The following is a 27,412-nucleotide window of genomic DNA, read 5'->3' on the forward strand; positions in this document are numbered from 1 at the left end:
CAGACACAGATATTCACATGAATTTTATAAAATACGGTATCTGTGAAAAAATCTGTCTCATTCATGAGTATCAAGGTAACTTTAAGTATTTAAGCCAAAAAAAAAGTAAAAAATAGGAGAGAAGTTATAGGATTTTTAGCATTGTCTGTCATACCAGAGTACCTATTAATTGTGTGTTATTTCTTAAGTATCTCTTCTTAAAGATATACCTGATTGTGTAGAAAACTTGGGTGTGTATTTAGGATTAAATCCTTAACTAAATGTTCTCTGGTTACCAGTTAGTTTACACACAGTCTGAAGAAGGCAACTGCTAAAACTGAAACAGTAAAGGTTAAATTCAATCTGCATTGTGAATAAGCAAAAACTAAATCAGGTATAAATATGAAGGAGAATGAGAACTATTACTTAGTAATAACTGTCAGTAATTTAGAGGAAAAAATAATAGAAGGAAGTTCATCCTAAGTTACAGAAAATTTTCTAACAGGATGAATAAGTCATTTCATTTTGATGGCAGTACTGTTTTAGGTATGTTAAAATTTGCTTCTGTTTCTAAATTGTATGACCTTAAAATACTGTGAAATTGTTAAATAATAGTGTAATTTACAAGTATTGTGACAGCTACATTTTTCTTGGGAAGCTTTTATCTGTGCAAACAAATTCTGCCACTTTTAGTGCCCTCTTTTCTGTCATCGTTGAGTCACTGTTGAGATTTTCTGCTTGTATTTCTTGTTATTTGCACTTAGCGAAGATAGCTTCTTACTGTAGGATCTTTGTTTTTGGGATGTTTATAGGCGGATGGAATACAATCCATGAGACAGTGAAATTTGTGTGCAATAATCTTACTTTGTGCCAGTATAATAATCTTTACATTTTAAAATATAATTGTGTTGCTGTGTCTGAGTTCTTTTAACTAAAAGCATTCTACATATGAGACCATGCAATACACAGAACTGTGCCATTGATTTGTAAACACCATAAGGGTTTTTCATACTCAGAGAGAAGATTAGGACAGAAAATGACAAATTACAAAGTGAAACTGAAACTAAGGTCATGAATTGGAGCAAGATAAAACTTATTTGTATCATTTTTTTTTTAATAAAGCATAGGTGTTTGATAGTAGCATTCAAGGGTTCTTTGATATTAGTTTATGCATATTTTTAAACAAAAAAATACGAATAACAGAATTGATGAGCTTTTAATAGTTGCCTGGATGCAGCTGAAAACTCTTTTGCCCCCTTGAAACTGGTCTAAGTTTGAATCTTTCTTATTTTGACTGCACTGGGTTACTTTTTATTTCGTAGCTAAATAATTTTGTTCTCCTCATCTTAGAAAAAGAAAAAATTGTTATTTCGTTTCCTTTTTTTTTCCAACTCAGGAATACATCGCCTTAAGCAGAACTTGCCAAAAAGAAAAGCAGGATTTATGGCCAAATCATATGACCCAATTGCACCAGTAGCGGAGGAAATAAGTGAAGAGGCTGCTCTCCTATGTTTTGATGAATTTCAGGTAAGAAGTCAGTGATTACTCATTTGCTTCAAGGGAAAATTCAAAAAATTACTTCTAATCTCAAAATGTGACTCTTCCTACTGTTAATATAGTTGTTGAACCACTGGTCAGTTGTGAACTGTATTAGAATAGTAGCAGTTATTTCACAGTCTTGAAGATGGTGTGTTTTTTTGATTCCAGGAGATAAGATGCAAGTTGGTGGTGTAAGTCCATTTATAGTGTTTTCATTTACCAGTCTTGTTACTGTCCATACAAAGGGGTATTAGAGTTTGGTGAGAGGCTCATGAGTCCTGCAGGGCAGGAACCATCATCCTGTTCTGGGTCTGTACAGTGCCCAGGAGGGTGGTCACCTGATGCTTGCTTTTCATGCCAGGTTTTTGCTGTAGTTCATATAATGCAACAGAATTGTCTCATGGAAAGGACAATGGATATAACATATAAAATTCAACCGAAATCTTTTTCTAGAGTTATTGGAGTCTTTAGGATGTCAGTGCCAGATTATATTAACGTGGCTAAGAGTTTAAGAAACTTTCATTGAATTGAATATAAAAATTAAAAAAAAACACATAAAATGATCGTTGCCCAAGATAACTTGGTTGTTTAATTTGTTTTACACAGATTGTGAATTTTATTTTATGTGCATTTCACAAATTTACGTGTGGAATTGCTTTATAAACATTTCTGGGAGAGAGGCTAGAGGTATTTGGCAACTCTAATCAGCTGAGATTTTTTTGACTCAGAAAATCCAGAGCAAGAAAAGAACAAATCTGTGTTAGTCCTCAAATCACCAATAGTAAAAGAATAATCCATGAAGTGTAAATTGTCTGTGTTATGTTCTTAAATTAATACATTACTGAAATAGAGCAATTTATATCACCTAGCTATTATTTTACGAGCCTATGCACCTGAGAAAATATCCAGTTTATGATCAGCTTGCCTGGAGGGGATTTTTGTGGCTGTACATTAGTAGGTGTTTTTGTTTTAAGTTACTTTTGCATTTTTCAACAAGGTGTAGTCATTTGATCTGTGGTTTCAGAATGTGTGGTGTCATTGCACTTGCTGCTGTTTGATCATTAAATTGGGCTTTCTGTAGTGAACGTGAATGCTGAGCTTCCAAAACTTGCAGTATAAAATCTAAACACAGAGACAGTTGTGTTTATGCTATGAAGAGATGAGAAGATTTGGAGAGGGCAAGGAAGAACATTAACTGTCGTGTTATCAAATGCTCAAATGATAGAAGGAGGCATATTTGCTGTACCATGCATTAGCGTAAATACCTGCTTTTCTGTATAAAAAAATCCCCACTGCTTTCATATCCTAGTGCTGCTGTGTTTCCAGACTGTTATGTTTCCACATGCTAAAGGGAGAAGCTGGTATTTTTTGTTTCCAAATTGATTGCCTGCTCCCCCTGCTGACTTGCTTGAGGTACATCAATCACTTCTAGTTGTAAAAATCACCTGGTTTGTTGGTGGGTCATGGTTGGGAAAGTAATACAAGAAGTATACCAGGTGTTTCAAAAAGATGGACCCAATTTCAAATATATAGTGACTTCAAATTGGGTCTGTCGTTTTGAAACACCCAGTACTTTAAAACGCGTATCTAGGACTTCGCATTCTTATGTGGATTTTTCAAATCTACTTGTTCTGGGTATACTAATGTCCTAAATTCACAGATTTCTCAATAACTGGATCTCTTGACTGATTTTCTGTAGGATGGAGTGCTACGCAGGCTTTGCCTACTGTAGAGGAGTCCCAGCTTTCTGAAATTTTTCAGGAAGCACTGAATTTGGGATAAGAAACTTGCTTAAATAGTTATAAAATAGTACAGTGACTGGAAGAGCAGTTCATGTGCTGACATAATTAACATTGATAATAAAGAGCCATATCTAATTCAGGATGTTTGTAACTCATTTCCTTAGTGGAGATAAGATCTACATTTCACTGCAACCTGACTCACTCATATTTAAAGTATTGCCAGGTTAAAATGAAACTCAAAAGAGCTGGAGACTCAGAACATACACTGCTCTGACTTGCAGGCAAAGCTACTGTCTGTTTGGACAGATGGAAAGTCAAACTGGCTCTGTACTACTTTGGCAAAACAGTTGTGTGTGCAGCAAATATCAGAAAACTCATGAGATTTTCTTGAAACGCTTCAGGTTGCTTTCAAATACCCATTGGTAAAAAAAAAAAGAGACTAAAATGAAAATATTTATTTATCTGAAGATCAGACACATGGGGAGTGAGACCGTAACAGGGGCAGCAAACAGTAATGTTAATGCTCGTATTTCAGAGGAGACCAAGTGCAGAACTTCAAAAGACAAGAGCATTGCCAGGGGTGACAGTGGGCTAAAGCAAAACAGAAGTATTCTGAAGTGAATCTTCCTGGGAAGCCTAGAGAACTGTTGAATCAGTGGACCAGTGACTGGATTGATGTGGAAAGATATTCTAGTATTTCTAAACGTATTTTTGTGTGTTCCAAACTATTGTATTAAAAAATAATTACTATGTCTTAAATGCTTCTTTTTGTAAATACTGTGTGATAGCCAGGACCTTAGTGATGGCACTAAGCTTCCGACTTTGCTCATTCTGAAGCAGATTTTTTCACCGGCATTTTCCTGAGCCACAGGCTCTTGGCTATTAAAGCATAGCTACTTCTTATTGATCTTTGTCATACAGTTTACTGTAAATATTAAAGCCTTTTTTAAAATAATGAAAGTTTTAAGCCATTCTAAAAATGTGTCCTCATTTTGAAGAAAAACCCTAGAATTATTAATAATCCATTTGTAATTATAATTTTAATGTTTCAGAACACGTAGGTTGGACAATAAAGAGAGAGACTAGTTATTGTTTAGTGATCAAATAACTATCCACAGGTAATTAGTCTAATTTTGGCGTGTGACTGTAACCTATGTTAGTATTGATAATGAAAACAGAATCTGTACTTCTTGGTAAACTGGATGATCATACAGCGTTAGTCTTTACATATACCACTGGTACCACTTGGACTTAAAGCAAACTACAATTTAAGTAGTTTTTACTAACCTGCATGCTATTAAAAGCCTCTAACAAAAATTAGGTTCTTATTTTTGTGCTTATACTAATTACTGATAATACATGCTTATGTTTGTCATTCATTACGTGGAACTGTACCAATCAGTGGATGACTGAGTATCAGGCACTTACACATGTAAATTAACTATTAGTCTAGTGTTTTTTTCTAGTGTTTTTTTTTTTCTGTTTTTGAGTGAGTGAGTCATAATGGAAAGCAGCACTAGGTCATAAAATAAATCTTTTCTCCTAAATGCTAATGAAATTTCTCAATTCTCTCCATTAGCAGGCTCTCCATATTGGTAATTTGTCGCCTTTGCTTTTGTTTCCTGTTGCAATGTATTCTGGATATAGTAAAAACATGAAAAATGACAATGCTTTAGTTACTGTCTTCTACCTGCTTTACCTTTTAACAATTTTCTGTCTTTCCTAAGCTGTATTAGATAAAATAACTCGTATTTGCATCCCAGTTCTCAAAATGGCTCTTGCTTTTTGACAGACATTTCAAGAGTTAGGTTTTTTTTTGTAATGGAGTTGAAAACATCAGAATTCAACATCAAATAACAGTTCTCATTAATAAGAGAATGACATTGATTGTTTAATTCCTATTTTCTAAAGGTATCATGTCTTACAGTATTTTTAAACAAAGAAGTCTGTAACAAAATGATTTATGTAATACATTATTAAAACTTGCCTATGAGGTTTGGTTTATGATACAGGAAATTCATTTACTCCTAAAAGGCATGTGTATACTGATTCCTTATGTGTCTTGTTTTTTTAGGAACAGGGAAAGTTCCTAAATTTTAGTATTCAGAAGAAATAAATTATTGGTAGGTAGGCACATAAGCAGATACATTAGACATAGAGTACAATTGTGAATTACTACATGCTTGTTGGAGTATCAGATCTTAGTGATCAGATTTGTGCAAATCTGAGGGGTGTGTTAATGGTTATGTAAAAGTTTGGTTTTGAAAAAGGAAAAAAAAATCCATATTAATGCGTTCTATAGAACTACTTAGAATAAATCTTTGCAACAAGGAAACTGGTGTTTACATATGGTTCCTTAAGGAACAATATTGCTTCCAAACTAGCTGGCAGAAATGTAACTTAAATCTTTTACTGTCTCTAGTGTAGAATTACATTTTTTTGCTGCCCAGAAAGGACATTTAGAAATGGGGAGTGCGATGGTGGTGGAGTAAAATTATACTGGTTGAAGTTTTTCTCTAGATGTATTACCATCGCAACATACACAGTTAAACTGGTGTGTAATGAGTGTGCATACACCATTTTATATCCTCAGAATTGGGGGCTGTTTTGGTAAGTCAAAATGCAACAAGTGTCTAATAGTCAAAGTGAATGCAGGAGAAACAAATGTAACAAATAAAGATGTTTACGTATTAGGATTGCTGATCTCAGCTGGCAAACTGCTGTAAAAGTATAAATTGCTGTTGTAACAATGGGCTTTATTCAGAAAAAAATTATTACATTTTTTCATTTGCTCTCTCTTTCCTTTTATTTCTTGGTACTGTAAAGCAAGTTTGTTAAGCTAAACTTCAATATTTAAAGAAATTTTACTTTATAGCTTATTTTTTAGCCTTTTAAAAATTTTATTTTCCCAGTATTACTTGTCCCGTCCATTTTTATTTTTCATTTGTGTTTTGTGCCTGAAGGTTAGAAGAGGCTGACTGTGCTGGAAGTGACTGCCGTGGCTTTTGATTATTCATGGACAGTAATAGAAGGCACTTAAAAAGAACAATGAAATTGCTTATTTTTGTGATGGGCCATCTGTTGAATTGTTTTTTGCAACAATCACACAATAGTATCTATGTCATATCATTCTATTTTCAACAGCAGCTGATTATGTATAGTTGGCTACTTGTCTTTATTTCTGAAGTCCCATAACCATTTAAATTCACCTCTGCAAACCTTTGCTTCAAAGGTAATAGAAATGTAAAACAGCCGATGTGTATTTTCTTTCTGTCTTGTGTTTTTTACCATGTGTTTCTAATTAATTAGGTCTCTTAAATGTTTAGATCTGTTTTCTGTGTCTCCCACCTGTAGTTCTATTATAGAAGTTAACATGGAATCATTTAGCAATCAGTAAAGAAATGGTGGAGTTCGGCAATAAAGAGCAGGCAAGTTTTGAAAGACTGTGGCACATTCACTGCTTATTAATTATCCCCTTTATTTTTTCTCACCAAGCAATAATTAGAATCTTTCTCCATGGCTTTCACTAACAAGCATTTTTCCTAGCTACAAAGCCACTCGCGGATCTATTGCAGCAGAAGCTGAAAGCAAGATTAAACAAATGTGTTGTCTTCTGCAGGTCACTGACATTGCTGATGCCATGATTCTGAAGCAGCTTTTTGAAAATCTGTTCCAAAATGGGGTTGTCGTTGTGGCAACATCTAACAGGCCGCCAGAAGGTAAAAACAAACATGCGACTAGTATTATCCAAATACAATTGTTTTGTAAGATACTGAGATTCATTATATTAAAATCATATGGTATTTAATACTAATAAACTCTCGAGTCTTCAAGAACCTGAGATATTCCAATTTGTCCTATTTTTTTGTGTTTTTAAGAAAGAAAGGGTTTTTGCTAAGTCTTACCCCTCTCTTCTCCCAAACTCAAGGTGTTCCTCTTCCCATCTCCTCCCAGATCCTTGTGTGTTTGCTGATATTCTCTACTCTATCCGAACCAGTGGGAAGGTATTTGAGGACAGGGGAGTTGAGGAGGGGTGCAATACTGCCTCTGGTTTAAATGTGTTCTAGGACAGGAAACAATCACATTCTGCAGAAGAAAGGGGGAATGGAAGTACATTGCTTCCTGGTTTCTAACTTGAGGACTTCCAGACTCGATCCACCAGCTCAAAAGAGAACCCCTTATCGAGATGCCATTGTCACAGCTTGGTTTGAGGTCACGCATTGGATATTGTTTAGGTGGAGAGTTGTTTCCATTTCTAACAATATTTTTAGATAGAGAGTGACTAGCTAGGTACATCCTTCTACAAAGTCCCCAAATCTGTATGGGTTTTAACCAAGCAGCAATTGTCATTTTTTTATAGAGGAGAAAAATGTGTGCAGCATTATCTGTTAGCATACTGCATAATTTCTGTGCAATTTTTATGACACTTTAGATTGATTAATTTCAGATGTTTGCAAAAATTCCTTAAGAGTCACAATATTAACTGTAAATACAGGTTAATTTTTCTGCCCAAATTAATTGAGTAGAAGAGGATGACTAAATATTTACAATGCATTTTATCTGAGGGGAAAAAATACTCAAATATTCTTCCTAGAGGTGGAAACAAATTCCTGATGGTTTCTTTTCATTGCTTGAGCAAGCAAGATGAAATCATAACTCCTGTAGCTGGGTTCACTACAGATAAGCTGGATGCTGGTACCTTACTCAGTTGGGGAGCATCCTTGTGTTTTTTTGAAGCACCACTTTTTGAAGTTCAGGAGAGTTTTTTATTACAAACTGGGGATCGTATCCCACATCTTAAACTGAGATGTCAATCTGTGACCATTATCGTCATATGGGTTTATTTAATACATATTAAGTCACTGTGTCAATCTGAAAGACTTCCACTTGTACTAGCTGCCCCACGGAGAATGTCAAGAACGGTATCTCCAGAGCTGAGCTGTGGTGCAGCCAGATGCTGGTCACTGCCTGTCTCTTCTTCCCTTCCCACTGCACGTGCCTGATCACAGCATGTCTGAAACCCTCCTGCGCGAAAGAGAGTTGGATCAGTGCAGTGTGCTGCATCCAGCTTTAAGACTGAATCGAGAGGTTCATTTCTTGTGGATACAAACTGGAAAAGTGGCTTTTTCATTAGAGAGCAGCTGTACCTACTTGATGACCATTAGTGATACTCTTAACCATGTTAAACTTCTGCTTCAGCAGAATATGAGGGGAAATATCGAGGTGGAGTGTTCAAGGAATCCTGGTTTTGTTTCTTGGCCAAAATTAAAGTGGTTTTTTTTCCTCATTCTCACAAAACAGAGACATTATTCAAAACTCACAGCCTTATTAACTAGAAGAACTAACAGAAGTAGCTGTTTTATAGTACTGTTATACATTCACTAATTTTTGCAAGTAAATATGAATTGGTTGCTGTTTTACCATACATGTAGCTATCATGATTTGCAGAGTAATGAATGAAAGTGATACCTGGCTTCATACAATTCTGTTAGTAATTAGCATGCAGAATCACCTTCACTGATAATTTTCCTAAATGTTTCTGTGTACATATCCCATTTTGTGAAAACCCTTGTGTAGGCGTCCTGTTGGCTCCTCATGCATACTGGATCTTCTGTCCACCATGAGGTGTTGGGTAGAGCATGAAAGCTTTAACCTAGTTGTAGCCTTCAGGCATTATGGGGAATATAGGTGATATTAATAACCTGGCATGGTCTTCTCAGGAAATTTTGGTGACATCTTCGCCAGTTATCTGTATTCTTTTATTTATTCCTCCTGTTAGTCATAGGTGCTGTACTGACTTCTTATAAGGCTTCCCAATAGTAATGAAAAAGTGCAGCCCATCATGCAGTATAAGTAATGACCTGTTGGGCAATTGAATAGGTTCCAGAGAAGATGACTTCATGCTGTATAAACTATAGGGATAAATAAGATATAAAATGCTGGTTTGCATTTTGTTTTATAGCATCTTTTATTTCAGGGCAGATTTGCATTTTGTTATGTAACATTCTGATTTTTTTTAAACTCAGTTGTATTTTTAGCAAGTTTGCATAGGTTGACATACTAATTGATTTTTTTTATTTTTTATTTTTTTTAATTTTTTTTTTGCCTTTATTTTCCCTAAGGGTTGACACTTTTTCTGACTTTTGAAAGGGAGTGTGCACAGTAGAATTGCTAGAAGATAAAGCATACCACAGTACACTGAACAAGAATGATACTAACCTTTTAAACTCGAATAGTGTATTTTTTATTCTATGTTGGATTTTCCCCTCTGCCATATACTTGGGACTTAGCAGGTGCATAGTTTTGGCCTTATACCAATGTATACCCAGCATTACTTTTTTATATCCTTACTTTAAAACAGGTGCTGGTTTCATTTCTTCTGCTAAAATCAGTTATATGTTGTTAGAGATTTAAGTCATAGCTCCCTGACTTTTTCACTTTCTCAGGATTTTCCTTTCTTCCCTAAGAATGTATTGAATTTTCATACAGCAGAAGAGAAATCAATTTCAGCTCTCCTTTTCCGCCTTTTTTTCCTCTCTCTAGCAACACCGGGTTTTATTTGCCAGACTAAGAGACAAGCTGACATTGTTATTAAGACTAAGTAGCAAAATGGTACTGATTTCCTTTCTTTCAGATCTCTATAAAAATGGTCTTCAGAGAGCTAATTTTGTACCATTCATTGCTGTGCTGAAGGTAAGGAGAGTCACTCGTTAAATGCTTTTCAATTTCGCTCGCTGTATTAATGAATTAGAGATTTGTACAGGATTGCTTTGATTCTAGTTTCCAAATAAGATGTGTATTCTTTAACTGTTTGAGGCAAATGTAATTGAAGGTAAGGCAAAAAGGAACACTTCCTCTCTAGAATTAACATCTTGAAAGCTGGACGTTTTTAGTATGACAAAAAGTTCCCTTTTTGACTAAGGTAGCAGAATTTGTTTGCTTGGATAGGACTTTTTACTGATGTATATATGCTGTGTAACACAGTATTCCCTTGACAGTTACACTGTGGTGTATTTATGGACATCGTACATTTATTATGCCACAAAAACTTGAGGTACCTTTGGTGCAAGGAAAGTGGTGTTTGGTACATACCCTCAATTACCTTATTTCTGGGTCATTCTTATGTGTAAGCGGTTTTCTGAACAGGTATTTGTGAGGCTTCATGTAACGCTGAACAAGCAGCAGTTCTGGAGCTTCCTGGAGTCTGCATGTTGTGGTATGGCAGGACATCAGTTAGAATGGCTTCATTTAGGTGAAAAAATGAAGCATCCTTTCTTGATATGAATAATACAGTCAGTGCTGATTTTGCTATTAAGAAAAGCCCATATGCTGAACTACACTTTCAAGTTCCGGGCAACTCACGGAGATTTTTGATTCATAAGCTATGATTGTGCTGTTATGTTATTGAGAACTAGCATACAGCTCCTGTGTCCTGCTCTGCCTGGGTTGAAATGACATGTAAAATGGAAATAACAGCACTTCCCTACCTCACAAAAGTATTGGCAGAATAACTACGTAACTAATGTTAACTACATCAGTATCTAAGATAAAAGAAGGTAAAGTATTGTTTAGGGTAGGTTTGGCTCAGTGAGAATTGCGGAATAGATACGTTGGTTGGCTGTTTCTGTTAAAGTGGTCACCAGTAAAGCAGTTGACGGTGCCTCGGGTTTTCAATGAGACATTTTAGGATCGTAAAATTGCTTAATTGCCTAAGCACCTTTGAAAATCCCATCTAATGTTGACAGTTGAGCAATTACATGGTTTCAAAGTTAATATGCCAATGTCATGAATGTGACAGTCTGATGTATCTCAGAACGGTTGTGTATAAAGTCAGGGAGGTTACCAGTGAAAGTGATTCTTGCCTGGATGGCTTTAGAAAAGTCAGAAACATAAAAATAAATGAGCAACTACTTCAATTTCACATTCTTGAAAAGGGTTTATTCTGTAGCTGACTGCATTGGATGCAGAAAGATCCTGATCATAGAGCATTTTCAAGAACAGTTTGTTTTTTGACATGCAGCATCTGTAGTAAATCTTTCTTTTCTATATATCTTATCTTGTTGCCTCTTAGTTTTCTTCATTGATAAATGTAAGGCTCTTTCATTTCATTGATGATGAGACTTAAAGAATATCTGTCATGCATGCTTATTTGTAGTTTCCTTTTTTGTCTTTTTGGCCAGCTGAAGAAAAAAGGTGAAATGTAGTTTATGCATGCAGAACACCTCATCAGGAATGGGAAAATAATCTAAATTTTTAGAAGGGATCAGGTGGATAGAACCCTGAGAGAAGCCCTAAAGGTGGATTGCTTTAGAGCTGCAACGGGATGGAGTAGTGCAAAAAGAAACAAGTGGCACAACCAGACTAGAGGTAGATCAACATTACCATAATAATAAATGCAGAAAAAAGGTTTCACTCAACACTATTCACAAGGGCCTTTCTAAAGTTATTGATTACTTGTGGATGTTTTTTCCCCTTTATCTTTGTGTTTTAACACTGCTCTAAATGTATCTTAATATAATATTGCTTTAATAAATATTACCAATATAACATGATCTTTTCCCAAAAACATATTGTGCCAGAGGAAGCTTATCAAGAATTCATTCTCTGACCTTAGTTGGAAAATGGAAGAGTAATGGCAAGGTATTAAAATAATAATTAAAAAAATGTCCAGGTCTACATTTTTAATTCAATGCTTCAGAAGTATATATATAAAAAAAAAGCACACTGGATTGTATTTTGAAGTAAGATTTTAACAAGTGACCTTTATATTGCGAAGGCATGGATAGAACTAAATTGAGACTCTGGATGTGGTGGTTTGAGAAATGCAGATTTAGACCTCCCCAATGTGTGTGTAATCTGTATCACTGAATTCATGTTAATGGATGGAGTAGCTTCTGCCTCATTTTTTTAATAATTGCATATATGACTTCAGGAAGTGTAAAGACAATATCCTTTAGGGTTTTGCATGGAAATACAAAGGAAGAATATTACACTAGATGCTTGCAAATGTTTGATTTCTGGTCTTCTCTACCTTGACCTTGCTCTGTCCCCACCATGTGTGTCTCTGGTAGCATCAGTCTCATGTAACCTGTTGCCCAGCTGTGGCTTTGACAACTCACTCGAACTCCTGTCTTGGTTTTTGCTGCACTCAGAACCTCCTGTGGGGCTTTTGTGTGGGGTATATTGGGGGTAAATGGGTGGGTTGGTTTTGTTTGTTTCAGAAATTAACTTTTATGATAATAAATTTAAAAAAAAAAAAAAGGCTTTAGCACTGAAAGTAGTTCAAGTTCAACAGAGGAGCTTTGAATTCCTTTAAACGTTCTTGGAAAGCTGGGATGAATGGAAAGTATTGACAGTACATTTCTGTGAAGAGATGCTTCACTTGAAATAGATTTCAGGCTCTTTCTGTTCCTCATAAATGGAACACATGGTTCCTAGATGCCCTGATAACTGTTATACAAAAATCTTTCTCTGTCTTCAAATGATCAAAAGAAATGGTTTCTTTCTAGTATGTGCATTTGGGTTCCTATTTCTTACAAAGATAATCACAAACCAATTTGCGTGGAATAAGCAAAAAGGTGAAAAAGCACCCTAGGAAAGATACAGTTATCTTGCCGAGTTTGTCTTTTTTATCTTTCTAGGTGGTAGATTACCAGGGGCAAGTGATTGCTGAATGTCTGCAGGGGGAGGTGCAATTGATAAGTTCCACTTTTTAGGGCCACTGAAAAGCTCTAGGTCTGCATAGGGCTCCTGGCAGCTCTTCCTGCCCTGCACATATCCCCTGCCTCATTTGGAACATATCCCAGTATTCTGATCTTTTGAAACTTTAAATAGTTTGAGATCTGATTTTTCAGTGATTTTTTTTAAATCCTGTAATTTAGAGTGGTAGTTTTCATAAACAGGGAAAAACTCTCAATTGTTCTGTTCATTGTTGTGGCTAAAATTCTTTGGGACTGAATATTCTTTATGAAAGGGGCTTAGTTTCTGCAATAGATAAGAGTGCTTCTTCAGGGCATGAAATTTTACAGAGATAGAGCTGTTCAGAGATAAGTATTAGGAAGGAAAATCTTTTGATTCTATAATTGCAATTAGATTCAGTCCCTTCTGATTGAGCTTTTAATCTTGCAGTGTCTCTTACCGACCATTTTAAAGCGCATGGAACTCCTAAGTGATTTTTTTTTTTTAATAAAGGCAGTTCTTAAAAAGGAAAAACATTCCTTGCTCACAGTTACTCTGTTCAACTGCGTAGAGCAGAAATACCTAAAATTGTTAATCTAAACTAATATGAAATGTGAAAACTTTCTGAACATTTTAAAGCTGGTTTATAAACAAAGTTATGCATCTCTAGCAAGTTGATGTAAGATCTGAAGTGAGGCTCTTCAAAAAAATAAAAAAGCATGCTTTAATATGCGAGTTTGGCTGTAATTTTGGCTACATTTAATTTTTTGCAGACATTTAGTGAAGATACTTACACCAGCCCTTAACTGTTCTGGAATCCTAATTCTAATTCAGTGACTGGTTCAATACTTAATTCTTCAGACAAGCAGGAAGGAAAGCTCCTCAAATAGGTTGTTATGTAAAGTCTGTAGCTGATATAAGCAGTTCTTGAGCTTCCAAAGTTTTCCTGGAACTGTAGTGTGAAGTTTTAAAATGTCAAGCTGAGTCAAAGTACCAAATACGTAACTTGTGCATTTTTTCAGGTTTTCTTCATGCAGTAGACCTGCACTGCACTGAATTCTAACTGAAAGTCAGCCAGTTTTAGGACCTTTCATAGCCTGAATATACCTTTAAAAGCTACAGTTAAAAAAAAAATCTAAAAGTTTGGCTTTGGCTGCCTGCATTTTGTTTTAACTAAAGAGAGAGAATCAACCAGAAACCTGTTGTCAGTAAGACATGAAATTACTGTAAGCTTCCTATAGAGAACTTTTTTTTCTCCTTCTGCTGTTAGGGACCAGATAATTATTTATTTTAAAACTCTTTGGTTAAAATGACTCTTAACGGTAAGCATTGTACGTTCCTCTCAAATAGAAAGCTATGTATGTTTACACTACATTAGTTAATGATTATTTGTTGACATTGTTCTCTACTCTGGTTGGTTTCAATTAAAATATACCTGTTCTTTCAAAGCAAGAAATGGAGGAATTTAAAAGTATTTTGACTTTTCAATAACTTAGTTTGAATATGCAAAAAATATTTGTTTAAAACATTTAGAGCTGTCCCGAAACAAATTGTGGGAGTTTGCTTTGTACAAAGGCATTTGGTAGATATAAAATGTCTTTGATGGTGCTCTGAGCTTTTGTCCAACCACCTGGGTGAGAAATGCAGGGATTTGTGGATTGGCAGATCTGCCTCTTTCCCCCCCCTTGCAAAAGAAGTCATCTCCTTGATGAAATTGATTTGTCAGTTTGTCCCAGTCTAATGGTGTGATAGCCCAGCAGCTTTCAGCATGTTGAATAGTTTAAACCTGCTTTTGAGGTCAGTGTCAGCCACTCTGACCCCTGTGAACTGTCACCTGAGTCAGAATTGCAGGGATTAGGCCTTTGATATTGTGATGGTTTCGCCTATCAATTGACTTTTTCATTACTGAAGATGTTGGGCCTTTTGTTTCCCTTCTTAGTATGTAACCAAGCAAACCACTAAGTAGAAGGAGCATTTGTTCTTGTTCTCTCTCTCTGCAAGTAATAGAAGTACTTATCTTTTGTGAAGTGTACCTAATTAAACATAGGACAAAATAAAAATAGAAAACGTAGCATGATTGCAAGTATTTTTGTGCTGAACATCAGTATAATTTCTGGGTAATTTTAGTTAGACAAATTCGTGAGACTGTCAACTAACAAAATGCTGTATATAGAGAGCAAGGTGTCAGATAAGAAGTCACCAGCCCTTTCAGCATTCAGCTTTCTGGGCCTGTGTGTGCGTGTTTAAATTTAAACACAAGCATTATTTGAATTCTGTAGTTTAGAGCACTTAAGTGTCACAATATTTTATAAGGTACCTATTGCTTTAGTGTGTTCTCTAGATACTAAGCTGTTCACTTTGTTTAAGTTCTGTGTCTGTTACACACACACACTTGCTCCTAGCCAGTTTATTTAGCTGCAGATCAAAACTTTATCTAAGGATAAAATAGTCTCTCCTGTAGCTCAGTGCTGGCCTCCCTGCCTTCTCGCTTCCTTTAGTTGTTAGAATTTCCCGAATTCTTGCTTGGTTTGTTTACTCCTTGATTAAAATGAGTAAATCAAAGCATATCATAGATATGGAATAGTTGATTCCTGCTGGATCAGAGTAAATTAGTCTAATTACACGTGGCAGTTTTATTTGCTTGTGATGTAATGTGAAATGAGGTCCTGCCGCCCCCCAAAAAGCCCAAGCCAATTAATAAAGCTTTTAAGCTCTTTATCACAGGCCACCGTGGAGGTCTGCAGAGAAGAACTTTAATCCAATAAACATTTCATTTAGATCATGAAAAGAAAGCATGAGGAGAAGCTCCTACAAGAGAGGGTGTTTCCAGCAATTCTAGCCGTGAAGAGATGTGAGGAATTTGCCAAATTAACCAAGAGGCCTTCATATTTAACACATAAATGTGTCAAAACTAATAATAGAATAATTTAATTTGAGTTGAACCTTATATTGTTAAAATTCTAAGAAGCCACGACTGTTTTCTTCAAAGACTTTACTGTTGAGTTGGATGGACAGGGCAAGGGGAGGTTGTGAGAAACCCAGATAGCAAATAGCACTGGCCGAAGCTGGTGGAAAGGAAAAAAAAAAAAAGAAAAAGGAATAGATAATTAGGTGTAATTAGTGTGTATGAATTGTTGTCTCCCTGCCCTTGGCTTGAATAAATTTCAGAGAAAAAAACCCCTAGTGGTGAAAACGCTTTGATGTAAGAAGAGTCATTGTGGTTTGGCAGCATAAAGGCAGTGTTTTATACTTCTTACATAATGGTCGTGATACAGAAAGAGTGAATGGACCCAGCACCCCCCAGCCTGCTTTACAGCAAGGACTTCTGGATTCCCTTGAAACAAAATGCATCAGAAGTTTTCAGTTGTTGGTAATGAGGTAGTGGACCTCATCAGCACTAAACGTAAGCCATCTTTAGCCTTTGTTTAGGTCTTAGTAGTTTGGTTTTTTTGTTTTGTTTTGGTTTTTTTTTTTAATTCTGAGAAATCCAGTTTCGTAAATCAATACTACTTTTTTTCTGGGTTTTTTTTTCTGTTTTTTCTTTTTTTTCCGTGCCTGCCAACAGTTCTGGCAGGAGCAAAGGCTAATACTGGCCAAAGAAATACAAATCAAATGTTAAAGAGGAAAAACAACAGCAAAAACGGAATCTAGACAAATAACTTCATCCAGGGTATAATTCCAATTAAGTACATGTATTAGGCGTAAAATTGACCCTTGGCTTACAAAACATCATGTTATCAATTCAGAGTGAACTGTTGGCATTTCTTTTTCACAGAACACCACAACTTGTTTATTAGGAGACTGAAAGTTACAGTCATTATTGGTTCTTTAGCGAAACGGAATGTTGTACAGTGGTTTGTGGGTTGATTTTGGGTTGCGGTTTGGTGCTTTGTTGTTGTTGTATTTATACTTAGACTGCAGGGAAGATTTTTCTCTTAAGTGAAGTGAAATGGGGAGAGTTGTTCAGTGTAATTCTTATTGCATGAAGTTTACTCTGCCATTCTTCGGCTCCCTGACTGGAAAAAGGAGAGGCTACTTGTCTCCTACCCAGCACAGCCACATCTGTACCTCCTGAATTCTTTCACTTTTGTCTGAATATCTGAAATGCTATTCACAGAACAGTACATTTTAAGAGTCTCTGTCTTTATTCATGCACCATTATTTTACAAGTTAATTGTCTATTTTTCCTCTTCTTAGGGGGTAGCTGATTTGTAGCTAGACATTAAAATAAGTTATTGAAAAGTTGTACAATAGATCGTATGTTCCTTGTGGTCGCAAGAATAGTGGGGTTTCTTAGTTGTTAACGTTTTGAAGGCTGTAATGTAAACTTGTGCAACTTCCATTGAACCAGTTTTCCCTCTAAATTTGTCTCTGCTAAGCTCTTCAGTTTAAAGTTTAAATGTTCTTGTCACAAGTGTAAGAAACAGATTTGTTAAAAAAATTGTATGTGGCAGTATTTCACTTCCCAGATCTTTGTGCTCTAGGTCCATTTAAAAATAATTCGCAAATAAAATGTTTTTGTCATCCGAAAGTAATCTGAACATGATAAGTTTCATTTATGTTGTATACTGGGATGGTGTTTTGAAAGTTTTCCTCAAAATTTGTTAGTGTGGATTTTAGGGGTTTGATTTTATTTTGTTTGCCTTTTTTTTTTCCCTTTTCTTTTGTTACAGTGTTTAAAATTGGAACAAGCATGAAGTCTCTAAGGCTATTGTAGCAATTCCCTGTATTTTGTTATTGCAGGTAATGAAGAGCATGGGGGAAAAGACTCTAAAAAAATTTAGTTAACCCCTTAAAGCATTGCACTATTTTGTAGAACAAATAGCCTTTTGTACTTGAAGTTGATTTGATCTGTGAAAGGCAACACCTGAATATCATGCAAGACTAAGTAATTATGCCTGATTGTAAGGGTTTTTTTCAGGTATAGGTCACAGGAAATTCAGTTAGGGTAGAGTATGTACAAAACTAAGAAATATGCAGATTTTCTGTTTTAAGATTGTGTAAAAATTATTTACAGTTAATACTTGCACAAAGGTTAGAAAGGTTGATGAAGTGATATTTAGTTTTGCTTTACTATTCACTGCGTGTCAGAATGTAATTATGACTGATTCATGAAACTGTCTTAGCAATAAACCATCTTTATTAAAATGCTGATCAAGACAAGAGCTGACAGTAATAAAGAATAGAACATTTTAGTCTTGTTGCTTTTGAATGATTGCTAATTACCCCAGAGGTCATGTATAGTGCTTATGAGGATTCATTGACATTTTCTTTAAAGTCTACTGTTTCAACAACATCTGAACAGAGACAAAAACTATATGCACACCTAACAGCATTTGGAGCAAGTTTTTATCCACCACCAAATACTGGATGATTCCCTTTCTCTTTCTCCCCAGTACCTCTTGTTTCCGTGGGCTGGTGTAGCAGAAAGTTAGGAGTGCTACAAACTTGATTTACTTTCTCTTTTTTTTTTATTTTTAAATTTTTTTAACAAGGCCAATTCTGAGTGTGGATGAAAGGAGCAGCCCTTTGAAGGTCTTGCACTTGTACCATGCCTGCTCATGACAGTCTGGCTGATCTCCTTTTAGAGCAGCAGCCTGTGGACAGACCTGCCCAGCTTGTGAGTCCCAGTTGGACCTGTTTCACGTTCTGAAACATGCTGGTGATCGTCACTTGCTAATGACTTTGAGAGTACTCCAAAATTAAAACCTGTGGCTGCGCTTTGTAGGTCACAAGTCATTTTTTCATGACACACTCTATTTTTGCTTGAGAGGACTCTTTTTCTACTGCAGTTATGAATCGTTTGGGAAAATGCCAATTGTAATGGTGTCATTTGGATGAAAAAACTTTGTCTTGAAATCACTTAAGAAAGAATTTTAAGAAAGAAGAAACAGTTTTCTTGTTGGTAATCTAACACTACATGGGATCAAATAAGGAAAAATAAAAATGGTTAAGCCTAGTAAGCTCTGTTTACCCAAGGAACTCTTCCTGTGTTGCTGGCTGAGGGTTCTCATCATGTCTCTACATGTTGTGTGATGATAATTTGTCTCTCCTAGGCTGAATATAAATGTATGAGGAAAACAATTGTCAATGAACAGTCTCGTTATTTTCTGATTTGCTGGAGGAAAGGACCATTAGTGATCCTGTGTATTGTTAATGGAGACCAGATCAGCAGGATGGGTGTGGGGTATTTTCAAGTATAGTAGGGGTTTTTTTAGGATATAAGCTAATACAAAGAATTAGATGCTGAGGATGCATGTGAAAAGGCAAGATGATACCTACATGGAAATTATGATTAATTTTGCTCAAAGTGGTTGGAAGTTGCACTTCTCAGTTAGGCATGGCTTGGTTATTAATAGTAGGTGTTCTAATGTGCTTATTAAGAACTACACCAGAGGCCAAGAGTATTAATTGTGCAGCTTTGCATACCTGTGGACAGGACTGTACTCTTCTTTGCTCATATGGAAAGTGTATGTGATACTGCATCTGCAGTGTTACCACTGCTTTTGCAGGTGTCTGGTTTAACCCGAGTGTGAAAGGCTGTGGAAGCTCAGCAGGTGTGGGTATCAGGTAATAATCAAGCCAAAGTGAAGCACCCTCATGTCTCTGTTCCCCTATACCTTCTCCAGTGGTCCTCAGATAGGGTGGTCTGATCCTGTGTGCTGACAGGATGATTTATAAGATCTTGTATGTTGGCTCTTTTTTATTCTAATGCCATTAAAATTTGGAGCAGAGAATGACAATTGGGTTGACTTAGGGTGGTCTTCAATAAGGTTAAGAGAGATCTATTCACCTGCCTTATCAAGGGTCATAAGCTGATCACAATATTTGAGCTCACAGGGACATGTTGTGTTTAGTACAATGGACCACAAGACCATCTATTAATATTAGCATTTCAGGGGTTTTTTTGGTGACACATGGGAAACTTAAGTCTTGAGAACTTCCTGCGGGTATCCAGTTAATTTTAACTGCCTTTTGAAATATTCTGAAACCTTCGTTCTCTACTTAATCTATCATGTCGTATACTTTAAATTCTTGAGCAGTTAAACATTTTAATATCTACCATTCTTGATTGCAGCAACAAAGGAATGTTAGAGGTGCCTACAGGAAGAAAAATGTATTTATATTAGTCTATATTTAATAACTTGCTACAATAGATATACTGAAAGTCTCATTTTATCTATACTATCAGACGATTGTCATTTTAGGTGTTGAGCCCTGAGACTTTGCCTTTTTTCCTTCTGGAATAAAAAGGTTTTCCGTCACAGTGGAAATGAGTGCATGATCGTGCTGTATTTTTAACTAATTGCGTTTTCAATTCTGTAATTGTATTTCTTCTTTGTATACATAAATACATAAATGACTTCAAAATAAATTGTATGACTAATTAATTTTATGCATTTGAATTGAATAGGATAAGTCAGACTTGAAATATCCGAATAGAATAGAAAATCTGTTGGAAACCATAAATGGTTCCACAAGAACAGACTAAACTAACTGTATCTTCAGTTTATTTCAACAGGAAAGTACACGTTTAACCCAAGTAAATGAAATTTGAATGTTTAAATCTCCATCTTAAAAAAATGGAAACCAATAGTTACAGTCATGGCTTTGACAATTAAGGACTAACAATCTGAGCACCCCGGTTAGTTCTTTGGCTGTTGATTAGGATTCTGTGGTGGTGATTAGTGCGTGTGAGGATGCAATCACATCTGGAGAGTTTAATCAGTCCAGGGTTGGAGAAGTTAGTCCAAAGATGGAGGAAGAAACTAGAACTTCTATATGTAATCCTGGTAGGGTTTTTCCCCATGCTGCAAAAAGATTAAAGGGAAAAAAAAACCAGAAAAGTTTACAATTTATTTTATTTGCTCCCCTCCATGGAGCTTGCAGGGTTTGTAAGTTATAGTATTGACTTTCTAGTTCTGCGATGCATGATTATAATGTCATCGACACCTGTGAGGGGGAGAGAAGATGTGTCGGGGTGCTCATATGCCCCCTCTCTGAGGTTCAGTATTTCTTTCATACAGTTGTGAGCAGGATTTGTGTTTCTGTACTGTGCAACCAAGTATCTTGTTTTCATTTTTGTAAATCTAGTATGTTAAGTGCTTAGCTTGAACATACACAATATTTTGGTGTGCTTTATTTTCTTCTATTTTATATTGTGGTTATATGCTGTCTTTTTTGAAAAAATATTTACAAATATCAACCTTTTTGTCCTCTGCACTCCTGTGAAGCAGATAAGTCGATGTTTACGTGCATAGAAACAAAGAACCACAGTGGGTACCCTTGTCTACAAAGGAAACCTCAAAAGGAAAAACATTTGGATCTCTTCTCAGTGCGTAGCTTCCCTGTGACCTTTCTGACTCTGAGTAAAGGTGACCATGTGCTGAATCCCTTTTCAGAGCTGTCTCCACTGGTACATGCTTAATTTGGAGGAGAGATGCTGTTGTTACTCCCTGGTGGTGCAGGCAGTCCTCCTTTGGCCACCCTTCAGTTCACCGGTTCTGCTCTCACACCCTTTCTCTTCTCTGCAGTGTAGAGCGCAGTTTGTGTCAGTAGCGTTGCCTGCACCAGTGCATGTTTCTATGCTGGTTTGTTGACATTAATTTCCTCCACATTGCTATTTAATGATTGGTTTCTTTATTCATACTCGTGTTTGATTTTTTTTGTTACATTATTTTCCAGTAGCACCTATAGATCTGTATTCTACTGACATAAATTTGTGTAATGAGAAGGTTGTTCCTACCCTACAAAACTTATAATCTAACAACAGCAATCATGTTTTAAAGGGATGTTTTCTGGGAGCATGTTGCTACACAGATTATAATGTTTTATTTTAATGGCAGGGGCCACCCATTTTATGTATACTGATACAGTACCTAACAGAATAGGTGCAAGTGAGCTTTAAAGTGTCTCAGTAAAAGTAATTCATGATAAACAACAGTAGATACATGAACCTGTAGAAGGGTTAGGAAATTCTTGTGGCTGTTTTAATTTTATTTTGAACATGGGCTCTAAATGGCTGGAGTTCTTTCCTGAACAGATCATCAGTCTTGGAGGCGAAAAAGAAAACAACACACCACACACAAAAAAAACCCCCTGTCTTCGAGGTCCAAGTCAGTGGTTCTTGAGACAGTAATAAATGAAAAATATGCTAGAGATTCAAAGTAAAATATAAACCAGAATTTGACTGAGAATACTGGTTTAAAAATATGAGATAGAATTAGATAAGACAGATTTAAGCCAAAATAAAACACCAAACCAAACCTAGAAATTAATTAGGAACATCCAAGGACCTGGATAGTAAAATGACAAGTGTCTTCCAAAGGACTAAGTGTCTCTCTGTTCCTGTTAACTGGCCCATGCATTTATGCTTATATAATGTGTTACAGAAAACTGTTGTGTATCAACTCTGTTTTTCTATTTTGTCGATGTTTGGTTCAGTTGACTTCTGTCTCCTAAGGAAGCAAAAAATCAGTAGGACTATAATGGCTGTATTTATATATCTCTGAACGGGATGCTGCTGTTGCCTCTCTGGCTGAAAGGTCCTATAGCCCAGAATATCTAACAGATATTTAAAAAATTAACTATGTAATGTTACATCACATTAGAGTGAATAGTAGTACATTACTGTAGACATGCCAAGACAAGGTTCATAGGGAAAAGAAGTATCTGTTTAGGCAACTATTTGTAGCTTTAAAAGGGCTTAAAAACATAAAGAAGCTTTTGAGCAAGCAAGATCTTCTTAACTAGTGTCACTGATGAAGGTGATTTTTCCTGAATAATGATCATATTAATACTAATTACTTTGAAGACAGAGAAAAGGGAAAGCAGAAGAAATGCATCATCTGCTTCACAGCTCTGTTGATAGTATTCACATGTACAGGTCCTACCTCCAGAATTCATTCACTGTAGTGTTAAATCGTGAAGTCATAAAAGCCTCTCAGTGCATTTAAGGAGTGCTAATTTTGTAAGCAGAACACAAGTGAACTAAACCGCTTAGCACCAAGTGCTGCTATGTATTTCAGCAAGCTGCAGGGACCTGTGTGCTCCAGCCCAGCCTCAGGCTGTATGTGAGGGCACAGAATGTCTGCCCTACCTGCCCGGTATCAGCAGCTGAGCCACAAGCACTGTTGTAAGTATCAGCACAATGAATTTACACCAGCTACGGTGTTCAGGTGCACTTTTCTTCTTTCAGCCATACCATAACCATGCCACACACTTCAGTATATCTATTTCTGTGTTTGCTCTTCGCTCTATATGCAACACAAAACCTTGAGAGAGCGGTAACATTTGTAAACCAATCTTGAAGGCCAAAGAGATGGGACTGGATCCACGCAAAATTTCCCGTTGTTTCCAGGAAAATAAAACTAAAACTATAAATAGCATTAGTAAATATCTGAGTATCTAAGGTTTATCTAAATAATTTCATAGTCTGCATAGCTGTAGAATTGTGGTTTGTTTTGTTTTGTTTTTTTCTGTGCAGAAAATAATACTTGAGCTAAGCTACTACTTGAGAAAAATAAAACTTTGTGTGGAAAGAAGCTGAGCATCAGTGCCTGGCAAAGAAAAGCAAAGTACATCAGCGCTGCTGTGAAATTTCAGGAATATTTCTTCTAGCCTTGACTGCCAGACTGATGCTGAAGAAAAGCTTAAACATCCTCCCTCCCTCATGCATATTATTAGATGCCTCTGGAACTTTTTTCTTCTGCTCTGTTATTCTCTTTCTTTGTAAGCTTTCATGAAAAGAAAGGGAATAGATTATAATAATATTGTAGCACCAATGCTATTGTGTTTGCAGTAGCCTTAGCCCAAGATAATGATTTGATTAGCATGGCTTTTTCACTTACTGGAATTAAAGATACATGGATTTTCCTGGGATTCTGTGCCTTCAGGATGACTTTTTTTCACCTTCTTTCTTCAGCTGTGTATCTTTGCAGAGAAGTTGGAGGTTTAAAATAGGTGTAGAGCCTTCAGTAGTAGCCAAGGGCAAAAAATTAGTGCAATGAGTCATCACAGTCAGTCCTGCAGATATTTGTAATCTGTAAGTCCTATTCAATGCATTTGTTCAAAAGGGCCATTGTTCCTTAAATCACTGATAATAGTTCTTCTAAAATGTAAGTTTTTTCTTCCTGCAATGTAGTTGCTATAAATGAGATTTGACATTTCCAATTTTGATACTTGAATGGCCTTAAGGAGGCTTTGAAAAATGTGACACACAGAATATGAAATGCTTAATGAGAATGTTAAAGATAAACTAATAGTTCATAGTGCAGTGAAGAAGCTGAGTAGTTTAGTGGATTTTAGCAATCCAAAGAATTTTGATAGAGTTGTATTACCTAAAAAAAAATGTTTCATTGCTTTAATTAAATTGGTGATAGTGGTATATTTCCTAAAATATTAAAACTTTTCTTCCCTTTCTTTTATATCTTCTTTTGCCTCTGGCTATCTAACATCCAGAAGTTGTGTATGTTGGCAGTAGTAGTAACAGATAAGCAGAGCTATTCCTTTTGCCAGGGGTTGTAAATTCTTGATCCCACTGAGGTTAGTGATAATTTTGCTCTCAGCCTCAGGCCTTGAATCATAAAAAGAGCACCTTTTAGTGCAGCTGCTTTTGAGTTTTCTAAGAGGAGCAATTATTGTGACTACTCAGGAACACATCTATCACACTTGGAATCTTACAGGTTGTTTAATGTGGGGGGTGAGAAAAGGAGGTCCTCCTGTGAGTAAATTCAGACATTACAAAAATGAAACAAAATCTTGTTGTAGAGCTTTGTTTATTCCCCTTTATGCTTCAGTCCATTTTGCAGTAAGACTTGGCATGGTTTGTATATTTGGTGTTTGACTCATAACATTTTTAATATTCTTAGTAGAAGGAAAAGAAAAGTATTTTTAGTCTATAAAGTAGAAGTAGTTTCAATTGTCTCTGCTAGAATTTGATTGTGATCTGTTAAACTTCTGTTGCTCCTAACTTTTTATTTCTAAATATGTATTATTTAGCATGAAAATAATTATTTTCACACGCACACCCAACAAAGCACTACCCAGAGAGAAGGGGTAATATCCACTCTCGATTTATTCCCTGTGCTTCCAATCAATATTAATTTTCTAGGTGATGGACTTTTGAAAATGGTTACTTTTTTGTTTGGAATATGTGAATGATTTCCAGCTTGTTTCTTTGCTTTGATAATTGTGAAGGAGTCTTCAATTTTGTGATCTTGATTTCAGTTTTGCAGATGATTTTCGTGCTGATGGTTTATCACAGCAGTGTGTCTTTCCTCTAACACGGACAATAATGAATACAGCTTTGGCTTCAGAAAAGCTATTCCTTTTTGTCTCTGTAGAAATACTGCAACACAGTCCAGCTTGATTCTGGCATAGACTATAGGAAACGAGTGCTTCCCGCTGCTGGAAAACTCTACTACCTGTAAGTTTATCTGTGATATGGTATTTGCCCTCTTTTTCTTTCTTATCAGCCAAGAATTTCCTAGTCAATAGGAAGTGAAAAATGTAGAGTAGAATTAGCAGAATGTGACTTTTCCTTTCTTTGCCTTCTGGTCCATTTTGTTCAGCAAACCGCCTTCCATTATGCCTTGATATTAACTTCATTAAACTACATTTTCAGTATCCACAGTAGCATCATTTATAATGTGTGACTGAATAAAAACTAATTAGATTTTTTTGGGGAGGTGTGGTGTTTGGAGAACTGAAGTGACAGATGGTTAGAAAGTAATGAATATCCTCTTGTAAGAGATTGCACAATTCTCTTATAATAGAAGAACATCCTTATTGTATTTAAGTAATTAAGTATTTCTAGAAATCCAATGACAAGGATTCATTTAATGTTGGGTGTTTCCAGTGCTGTGGATTAAAAAAACCTCAACACCCTCCTGTTTTGACAGACTGTTTCTGTTTATCATGACAAAATGTCTTTAGCACTTTATTCTATATTTGCAAATAAATATATTTAAAATATGTTCACAGTTATGCTTATGGTTGCAGCATGTATCTGCCTAATAGAAACATCCTCTTTTTAAAACAAAGCAAACAAACTTTGAAACCTTTGCATTGCTGACATTTTTCTATCTTGTATTTGCTCTTATAATATTATTTAATCGATGACAACCTGAGCAAGGTAGACAACAATAACTTAAAATAAGTTTTATAACAGTTGTATCTTTCAACCTAACATATGGTTTTGATTAAAAGTCATGTTTCCATTAAGAAAGGTGAAGTATTTTCATTGATGTGATAGGTATTTGAGATGAAGTATGTCTGAATCATTCTATAATAAAGTTAGAAATTGTATGTCCAGAAGGAGGAGTACTGCCTAAGAGAATTACAACAGATAACTTTGCTTCTGGAAGGAAATGACAGAATTTTATATATGGAAAACAGGTCAGATGGAGGTCCTGTATCTTCAAAGTGTGACTGTATCAACTCAGGAAAAGTTCTACGTTCTGTATGTTCTGTATTCTTGGCTGGCTCCACTTTTCTTTAAGTTTTGCAGTGGCTGCTCGGAAGTGCTGTTTGAAATGGCCACTGTTCTCTTAGTGTTCCCTCCCTGTTACCATTGCTCATCGTAGCCGTTGTTCCAATGTCTGCGTTGCTGGCCCTGCTTACGGCTCTGCTTTTTGTGCCCACTGCACTCTGCCGACTGTGAAGGGCACCTACCATAGTATTTTCTCACTGCCCGTGCTCTGAAGAAAGGAAAAGCACATCTGCGATTTCCAGCAGGTAATAGGCTACCCATGGTGCCTATGGCATCAACTCTTGGAAGAGAAGAAACATGAGCAAGCCCCAGGAGCAATACCCAGCCAAAGTATTTCATGGTGTTCTGCTGTAAAACTTGTGATCAAATGAATGGCAGAGACTGGTGATGTTTGTCTCATATTCTCTCATTGGAAGGATGTCGATTACCTCTAGAATTTGTTGTGTAAATCATTAGGAAGCAGTGATTGAAAAAAAAAAAAAATCCTGTAGCTAGTGATGGAAATAAGATACTCATTTGATCCTCCTTGCTTTTTCTGAGGAAATTATTCATATTTCTGTTCAAACTCATTCATTGGGGCAACCCTGCAGAACTAGTGTAGTAGGTGGAGAATTCTTTTTTCTTTTGTTTTAAAATTAGTAACTATACAGTATTTTGCTACAGATTTTTGACATTCATTTAGCAAAGAAAATGTTCTTATCCAACATGTTTACATTCACCTATTAATGTAGTATCACCATGACAATTTTTTAAAAATCCTCTTGATGCTTCATAATTTGTGTAATCTTTTCTTAATTTAAAATATGCAACTAAGGGTTGCTTAAAGCTGTTTGACACTCATCTGAAAGCAGTCAGTTTAACACAATTACAAGATTCTTGATCAAAGCAACTTCCTTGATCTCAATCTCAGGTATCTATTTCCAAAACAGACTTTCTTGGCAGTGACGTGCAAGTATCCATCTAGGTATCACACTCAGCTGTT

At 36.0% G+C, this 27,412-nt stretch overlaps 1 protein-coding gene across 3 annotated transcripts in view; it reads left to right on the top strand.

The window, feature by feature from the left end:
* The window catches only part of AFG1L (AFG1 like ATPase), a 65,288-nt gene that overhangs the window by 16,713 nt on the left and 21,163 nt on the right, over positions 1-27,412 (top strand). For 2 of the 3 annotated variants that reach the window (XM_080342170.1, XM_080342171.1), the window contains 4 exons: positions 1,376-1,506; positions 6,880-6,979; positions 9,895-9,953; positions 25,283-25,365. In XM_080342170.1, coding sequence (XP_080198296.1) covers positions 1,376-1,506; positions 6,880-6,979; positions 9,895-9,953; positions 25,283-25,365 — 373 coding nt within the window. The remainder of the gene's footprint in view (positions 1-1,375; positions 1,507-6,879; positions 6,980-9,894; positions 9,954-25,282; positions 25,366-27,412) is intronic. The other variant, XM_080342172.1, reaches the window with a different exon arrangement.

Source organism: Nesoenas mayeri (assembly GCF_963082525.1).
Source record: "Nesoenas mayeri genome assembly, chromosome: 3".
Taxonomy (NCBI): Eukaryota; Metazoa; Chordata; class Aves; order Columbiformes; family Columbidae; genus Nesoenas; species Nesoenas mayeri.